This window comes from Mixophyes fleayi, chromosome 4 (genome assembly GCF_038048845.1).
Source record: "Mixophyes fleayi isolate aMixFle1 chromosome 4, aMixFle1.hap1, whole genome shotgun sequence".
In the NCBI taxonomy this organism is placed as follows: Eukaryota; Metazoa; Chordata; class Amphibia; order Anura; family Limnodynastidae; genus Mixophyes; species Mixophyes fleayi.
Window position 1 is genome coordinate 201,560,734 of NC_134405.1, and position 8,836 is coordinate 201,569,569.

The 8,836-nt window shown below is 39.8% G+C and overlaps 1 protein-coding gene across 1 annotated transcript in view; it reads left to right on the forward strand.

Moving 5' to 3' along the window:
- The window catches only part of CDHR2 (cadherin related family member 2), a 185,834-nt gene extending 177,298 nt beyond the window's left edge, over window positions 1–8,536 (forward strand). Inside the window, exons 29-32 of the mRNA XM_075209134.1 lie at window positions 4,477–4,587; window positions 5,120–5,185; window positions 6,312–6,372; window positions 7,744–8,536. Coding sequence (XP_075065235.1) covers window positions 4,477–4,587; window positions 5,120–5,185; window positions 6,312–6,372; window positions 7,744–7,863 — 358 coding nt within the window. The 3' untranslated portion in view covers window positions 7,864–8,536. The remainder of the gene's footprint in view (window positions 1–4,476; window positions 4,588–5,119; window positions 5,186–6,311; window positions 6,373–7,743) is intronic.
- The last annotated feature ends 300 nt before the right edge of the window (window positions 8,537–8,836 follow it).

Genomic DNA, 8,836 nt, shown 5'->3' on the forward strand with positions numbered 1-8,836 from the left:
TCAGTAACACTAATTTCCAGTCATTTTTTTATTACATTTTGACCACCTCCTATGTCACAATATGATTTTCATACACTTGAAAATAAAAATTGCTGCAGTTCTTGCCAGTGATAACAAAAAGGCCATTGTCATGCCTGGGCATAAGACCAAAAATCCACCTCTTAAGTGTGGAATTATTTTTACACAAATCCTGGCAACAGTTGTCTAGCCATTTGTAGCGTTTTTAAAGCCACACTCAGTAGAGGTAGGGACCTTAACCATCTGGGATCCTCATCCATGTTTTGTAATTTTTCAGCAAGTTCTTGGAAAACTGTTGGGTAAATCCGAAACTTAGGTTAAAAAAAATAACAACAAGCAGTCCAGCATAATCTACCTCCCTTCTCTCATCTACATCCCAGCACCTGCAATCTTCCCCCCCAACACCTTCATAATCAATATCCCCTGAACCAACAATTGGCAGTTAAACAATCCTTTGCAAGAGGAAGCAAGAATGAAACCTGTCACCCAGTCGCAAAGCGGATCACAGACTCCCTGGGTACTATGCTAGTGTTAGATCTGCGTCCAATGTCCACTATTAATACAGTTGGTTTAAGACATTTAATTGAGGTGTTCTGTCCCTGTTAGCAAATGTCATCACTATACCATTTTACTAGAAAAGCTAATTCTCTCCTGTACCGGAAAGTTCATAAAAATTTAATTATTGGGCGACTAAATGGCATTCTACCCACTGTACACTTAACCACAGATATGTGTACAAGCGGAACTGGGCAAACTAAAGATTATATGACTGTGAAAGTCCACTGGGTTGGTCATTCACCTTCCCCAGCATGGTCAGCAGAAGCATGTACCCAGGTACGTCACATTTTTGAGAAGTAGGCTACTCTGTGTATCAGCGGCTTCAGTAAGAAGCATACAGCTGACAAACTAAGGGATGTCATTGAAAGATGGCTAATCCTGCTTGGACTCTCCTGAGGATATGTCATTTCTGATTACGACCCCAATATTGGTCAAGCATTACAGCGGGGTTGAATTCCATCACATTTCCTGTTTTGCACACACTATCAACTTGGTTTTACAGAACTTTGTAAGAATGACATGCAGGAGATGCTGTTTGTGTCCAGAAACATTTAGGGTCAATATCTGGTTTCTGCAACAGCATGTAGGAGAATGCAGCAGCTGCAAGAAGACTAGCATTTGAGGCTGGGGCGGATCTAGAGAATACTTCTACCCGGGGCGATTTAGGGGGGGCGATTTAGGCCCTGCCCTCTTTTTGACATCTGAAGCTGCCGGCGGCTGCACACAATGTGCAGTTCCGTTCAGCAGTGACAGGTAGGGACAGTGTGTTGCCCGGATGCTCTCATTGTGTTTAAAACACAATCAGAGCGGCCGGGCAGCACACTGTCCCTGCCTGTCGCTGCTGAACAGAACTGCACGTAGTGTTCAGCCGCCGGCAGCAAGCCCCTGCTAGGGGGGCGATCGCTTTTGGATCCGCCACTGATTTGAGGGGAATATACTTTAGTCCAGCGAAGTAGTTACCTGTGAAGAAAGTGCAGACACGGTTAGCTTAAGTCAAGTGATTGCCTTTATAATACATTTTGAAAAGGTGCTACAGAAAATTATAGTGTGAAATAAAACAAAGTAAATGTGCTAACTATATTTTAATTGTAGATTAAATACTTAATTTTCTTTGCAAGGATCCCAGACTTATCAACATCTTGTTTTGACCTCTTCTCCTTCAGTTTCTCTGGCAACTGCTTGTCGTAAAAAAAATTGGTTTCCCAAGACACCCAGTGGTGATGCAGATGAGTCCGCACAACATTTTGATATTTGCTCTGCTGTAAAAGAATTGCCCAAAAATCGTTACAGCTCTGCCCTAAAATCAACTAGTCATTCCCTTTGGAAGGCCATTATCGGCAATTACATCATACTACACAGACTTCTATGATGGTGGGATGAATTAGTATTGTTTGAGGAAGATTATCACTAAACCCTGCCACCTCTCCTGTTTCGCAGTGAGCTATGGTACAATAAAATGTAACTGCAGATTTAGACCAAGACTGTCAGCCCTATTATTTCTATTTCAGCAATTACAATTAGCAATGGAGCAATGGAGATCTTCTCTTTGGGTGTTATCTATATAACGCAGCACAATTTGCCTGCAAAATCTACAGACAAGCCTGCTTGTCTTCCTCTTCCTCAATTGAGCACTCGTCTTTGGGTGTATATTACACCCAAACATTATTAGTGAAAATTAGGAAAAATACAGTTTAATCCCTGCTGGGCCCTCCACCATCCTTTGTATGTTAATAGTAGGATTGGTTGGAGTTATGGTCAAGGTCACACATTTTTATGACAAATCCTTCAAACCAGCCCAGATGTCAAACTGTTGTGGTCTGCCACCTGCGTCATCCCTGCTTGTGTTTGGAAAGTGCAAATTGGTGCCAGAACCTCACGTGTCAGAACTGGTGCCACACTGCTGCCTCTGGTGCAGGACTTACACAATCAACCGCATCATCATCAGCGCCCTCGTCGGATAACCAAATCTCCCCCACATCCTCTTCTAAAGACAAAGTGTCATCATCACTTGGTGTATCACCAGCTACACTCAGGCTGTTCAGGCACACATCAGCAGAACTGCTGAAAGGGCCCCTCTTTATGGGTACACTAACAGAATGCTCACGATTAGACATCCCACTGTTGGATGGACTCTCCACAAGGATTGGTGTCATTTCTGATTCAGAGCAAACATTATACTCTAATGCGTTACTGTTATTTTGCAGCTCGGCTTTGATGCGTAACAGTAGTTGTGCACCACTTGTAGGCTCAGTAACATTTTTGGATCTGCCACTAATAGAGAAAGGCGAAGGCCTCATTCTCTTTTTGCCACTGCGTGTGTAGAATGGCATGTTGGCAATTTTTTTTTTATCTGCACTTAAATTTTGATCAGTTACACTTCTTTTTTGCTTCAACACAGTAAAAAAAAATGTTGGTGTGTGTTTTTTGGACTGATTTCGAAACACTGTGTAGTTTGACATCGCCTTGCCCAGATGACGTACTGGAAACACTACCATCAGGACTGGTGACAGAACCTGGTTGCTCATTCTGCTCATTTGTGGACTGCTTTGAATCCATTCTGAGCCCAAAGCACTTGTAGTGCTAAAAATTATTTGGTACATACTGCTGACAAATATGACATTTGACAGCCAGAAATATTTATGCACAATTATGGGGGACAACCCAAAAGCACTGTGGAGTGCTAAAAATTATTTGGTAGATACTGCTGACAGATAGTAATTTTGACAGCCAGAAATATTTATGCACAATTATGGGGGACACCCCAAAAGCACTATGGAGTGTTAAAAATTATTTGGTAAGATACTGCTGACAGATAGTAATTTTGACAGCCAGAAATATTTAGGCAAAATAATGGGAGACACCCAAAAAGCACTTTGAGTGCCAAATATTGAGAAAAAAAAATCTCCTCTATCCTCCTCTCTTCTCTAGCGATTGTTGTTAGCACAATTGTAATCAGAATATTGTATTCTCTGTCCCTGCTCTAATTAGCCTGTGACTACACCCTGCTCTCTCCCTCTGTCAAATGGCGATGGATTGCTGTGGAGGCGTGTATTTATAATCTTTAAGTATCGCGAGAACCGAGCCCCGAGATCCGACGACGTCACAATGACGTTCGGCCTCGATTTGGATTTCAAACGGGCGGGAGAGTACCGAGCCTACATCGGCTCGGTACTCGGATACCCAAAGTTCGGGTGGGTTCGGTTCTCGGGGAACCGAGCCCGCCCATCTCTAGAAGGAACAGACATAAATACTGACAGACACATGTGTACCATTAAAGTGGAGCAGAGATTCACTCCTACCAGTGAGTAAAAATGTCCATAGTGAAAGAGCAGCACCTTTGGCGGCATGGAGGTACTGCATCCAGGAACAGAAACACGGCAAGACTAACATAGCTCAAAACAAACAGGGGCTGCAGAAGGCAAGCAGCATTTTTAAGGGAGATGTTGCAAAGCAGATGGAAGCAGATCGTGACATTGCATACTGAAGAGATCAAAATAATAATTACATCTTTTTAGAAGCAATACATCATTTCTTAATTATCTACTTAATTTTAAAAATTGACATTGTGTATGTTACATATTTGCATGACTCTCATTTCACTCCTTCCTAGGAAAATAAAAGTTTGTAAGTGTGTGATATGAGGTTTTAAGTATTTTTATAATTTGATCTTAAGTTATTGATCCTACACATGGCTCCTGTATAATTAAGCAGTTTATTACGCCTACTCTACTAGCTTGATGCACGTGTGTGTGCCTATTCAGCATATCTTGCATTAATTAGGTGTATTCCACGAACTTTGTGGAGCTATGCATTCTGTGACCATAAAGGAATAGTGGTAGATGTAACCTACAGACTATATGTAACCTGCAGACTGACAACTTATCATATTGATTTTTACAGCCACCAAAGAAAGTTACGAGCTGTCAAAGCTTCAAAAGTTGCAAAAGCCTTGCCTGGAGAGGTACATGAAGTGGAAGCCATACCAGGAACAAATAAGTTTAACTCGGATAGGTAAGATTTTCACAGTGAGTTAAACGAATACATCTGGTCAGTTGGAATTATTGTAGAGAAAAAAACTGCCTTAGTCAAAGCTACAATTTGAAAAATTACTAATTCCACATCATATTTAACAGTGGAATACGTTGTGGTCTTGTTTCAGGACTGTTATTGATTTACACTTTCATGCCTATGGAAGCTTCTATGAGGCTTCATATGATTGGCTTACATTGCGGCACCTATTATAATGTAATCTACAACTATTATCGAATACAATTTAGAGGCCACTAAAATCTAACAAAATGTGTGTTTAATACATGAAGTAATTCAACTCACTCCATTGTTTCATGGAGTGACAATTTACCTTTCTCAATGATCCATTTATCCCTCCATCCATCTAGGAAAATTAAAGCTTGTTTATCCCAAAAGCAATTTGGTTTGTTGATCATTATAATTTATCATTGTTCTGTTTGTTTATGTTGTTTCTTTCACTATTATTATTACAATCTGCATTTATATTTGAATTTCCATATACATTTTACTCCAGAACCAACCCTATGCTAAATGTCGATCTGGGCTTTGATGACATGAGTTCTACTACTGATACTGCCAGGTAAGAGTAAAAACTTACAGTGAACACTTGATCTGGGGCAGTATTTATTTCATAATACAGGCAGTTACTAAAGAAAAGTTCAGACTGCAAAATCAAAATACACACTTTAAACATTATGGTACTTAAGTGTATAATTTAGGATAATTATTTTGGGAGGCATATCACATTATGAGCCCACAAGTTAAACAACACCATCCATTGAAATGTTATGTTGACTCTATATTTTCTATTGATATCTAAAAAATGTGTTCTACTGAATGCTCTAATTTTGAGTGAAATGTTGTGTTGTCTACAACAATCAGAAAAATCGACATTTTAGAACATTGCTGAAAATGATAAATGATTCAACATTGCAATTTATTTATTGAAAAGAATATGGAGGTTTGATTCCAGTTATTATTTGTTTTATGTCATGTTTCTTAAGTCACTGTTTGTGGATGGCTTTTAGGACTGTCACCCTACTTCAAGCTCCATTTAACAATGAACCATAGTGAAAATTATGTTTTCAAACTAAGAAAGCATTCAACCTGCGTAACTGTATGGTTGGGGTCCCTTCCTTGTGTCTTATTTCATGATCACTGCTGGTAATACCATATATGCCACCATTTTAAGCCTTGCAATTGATAGAGGAGCAGAACCACTAGGTATGAGACAAAATGTAGACTTGTGCTCTGAACATGGCACCAGATTAGATCCCCATGGTAGCTACCAAGTTAAGTGTTGCTTTCAGCATACACTTACCATTGATATCACTGTTGGATTTTAACCTGATGATGCCACCCCTCCTGCCCCTCCTGCCATTGTGTGGCTCAGAACATGGCAAAGTCTGTAGCAGTTCCAGAAGTGATCATGACGTAATGGACGAGGTGTGAGGGGGATTCGAGCAACATTGCATTACTATGTTGTTGGGAGGGTTCCTTAAGGGGAGAACTTGAGTGGATTTCTTCTTTAAAGCTTCATTTACCATGTGGTGTGTTTGAGCCCTTATTCCATTACTAGCTTGCTTCAAGATGGTCACAAGGATTTTAGCAATTGCACATTCAGACTGCATTTGCATATCAGTTGGGACAACTTTATGCATTTAGATATTTGGCAAATGTTGACTTTTTTCTTACTTGTTTTGCAGTGTGAACTCTGATTATAACAATATACTTGGTATGATGGATGATGACTCTGCCCTCAACCAGGTGATTAAATTATTTTTATCCAAGCACTCATTTTTCACTACCTTTTTGTCTTTGCTTTTAATTCTGTGCTACCATGTGTCCTGAGTTTTGCCGCTGAGAAGAAGGATAAATAATCATAAAACAATTTGCTGATAACACCACAAATATAGACGACGCAAAAGCACCAAATTAAATGATCAGATTAGAACTCCAGCATGAAATGGTCACACGGGTTGACTAGTAAGAATACTGAGGAGATATCACCATCCAATCCTGTGCTCAATTTGTCACATCAGAAGCCTGAGAAAGAAAACACAGGGGTAAATTGCTTTGATTATATGTGACCCTTCAGAGGGCCACATATGGACCCAGTTGCTCACCAGTGGATTAGAAGCTTAATTTAAAACAGCATTTTAAAAACTCATCTGACACTCCCTTAACTAAGTTAGCAAAGCAATTAGCAGAAACTGTTCCAACTAAGTCTGCCAACCAAATGGGAGCATAAACTGATATGTATGAATTAAGCAAACTATGTCAAAGGTGCATCTCAGTTTTCAGTCTTAAAACTGTATTGTTCTAGTATCGCAAGTCAGTTGTCAAATACTGCATCATCTTCGGTATTGTACACTGACGTTGTGTGAAAGAGCAAATATGATCCTTCTGAAATAGTTTTAAATTTGTCTGAAATCCTTGGTTTTTAAAACACTAACTGTGAGGGTCCTCTATCTTGTCCCACTGTGCAACACAACAGCAGCCTCCTAGTTAGCAGAAATGTTCTGTACAAATTAGTGCATTCACATACAGAGTTATACGGAGATATAACCAAATGTGACACCAATTGTAAGTGGAATACTTTTTATGTGTTGGCCACTCTCTAGTGTGATACTAACTACTGATTGTTATTCATACTTACCAACTTTCTGTTGGTGAAATCCGGGAGCCTGCAGAGGAGGTGGGCATAACGGGGGGGGGGGGGGCTCCAAATGGCATCATTTTGGACCCGCCCCCATGACGTGATGACGCAAAATGCGTCATTTGCCTGTGGGGGGCGGGGCCAAACGCAGCGATTCACCGGGAATCGCGGCGTTTGGGACTTAATTCTGCCCACTTCGAGAGAGTTGGCAAGTATGTATTATATTTTTACCTGTTCCATCAACCAAAAGTTTTTAATAGTGGAGTCAGCGCAGCTTTCTAGCATCTCTTTCCTCTTGCCTGCCTAGTGTAATTTTAAAAAGAAAAGTAATTACAATCGTGTTTGTTAATGGCAATTACAATCTTGTTTGCTAATGGCAGTTCCACCTTTTTTCCTTTTTTTTTTTTTTTTTTGTCATAATTGTCCCTCAGTGTATATTATGTGACTGGGATCCTCTTACACTCTCATTTCTTATGCAGAACACTACAGCGTCTCCTTCTAAAGATGGCAAAAATGTGGAAGAACCACTGGCAGCTGCTCTTAATGACAGACAAAAACTGTCCTCCACTGCTACAGCTCTGGACACCACTGAATTATGACATCTCATAGTGGACTAATATACCTCACAATGCGAACAGCTATACACTTTAATCTAATATTATAATGTTGATTTTTTCAAAGACTGTAAATTCAGATGTCGCACTGTGCTTTACTGATTTTACATTATTGCTTGTTGCTTTGATTTCCACCAAAATATTATACAATGTTAAATGAAGCAATAATATGCACATGGAACCAACATTGTTGAACATGTCAATTAATAAATGGCAGTGAGCTGATTTTTAGACAGATCATCATGTATGTGCCTATGTGGGGTTGCCAGTGCTTAAAGGAACAGTAACTTCAATGTTTATCTTTTGTGTTATGTGGAGGAAAGCAAAGTCTGTATTTGTGTCTGCGGGAGACAGTGGGCCTGAGTCATTAAGGAGAGCAAAGCATAAAAAAGGAGTAACATTTGCACCTGGGCAAAACCATGTTGCATTGGAGGGGGAGGTAAATTTAAAATGTGGGCACAGATTTATATTTGGGGTAGGACATGTCCTAGATCAACTTTAAATTTCAGTGTAATAATAAAACTAGCAAATATTTGTGTGCTAGATGAAAAAACAGCCAGTATTTAACTTATGCGCAAAATAATAAACTAATTTGCACCCCTTGCATTGTAACATGGTTTATCCCAGAGAACATTTACTCTTTTTTTGCCTTAATGACTCAGGCCCAGTGTGTTTCTTTATGAACTGCATGCAAATGTGAGCGGTCCTTGGAGGTCCCTTCTGCTCTCTCCCCTCTAAACAAGTTGCTGATGAGAATGTAAAGTATGCAAGTATTTCCACCTCCAGTGTAGAAGGGAACACAGATAAAGGTGTTGGGGGTGGAAGGTTTAGCACACACATATGCAAGAAGATTTATCTTAAAAAATTACAAGAACAATGAAAGTGCTTCAAATGGGCTGTTTAACTGCTATTGGTAGCAGGCACTGTTACAGACTATAGAAACCCCTTCTATAAAAAT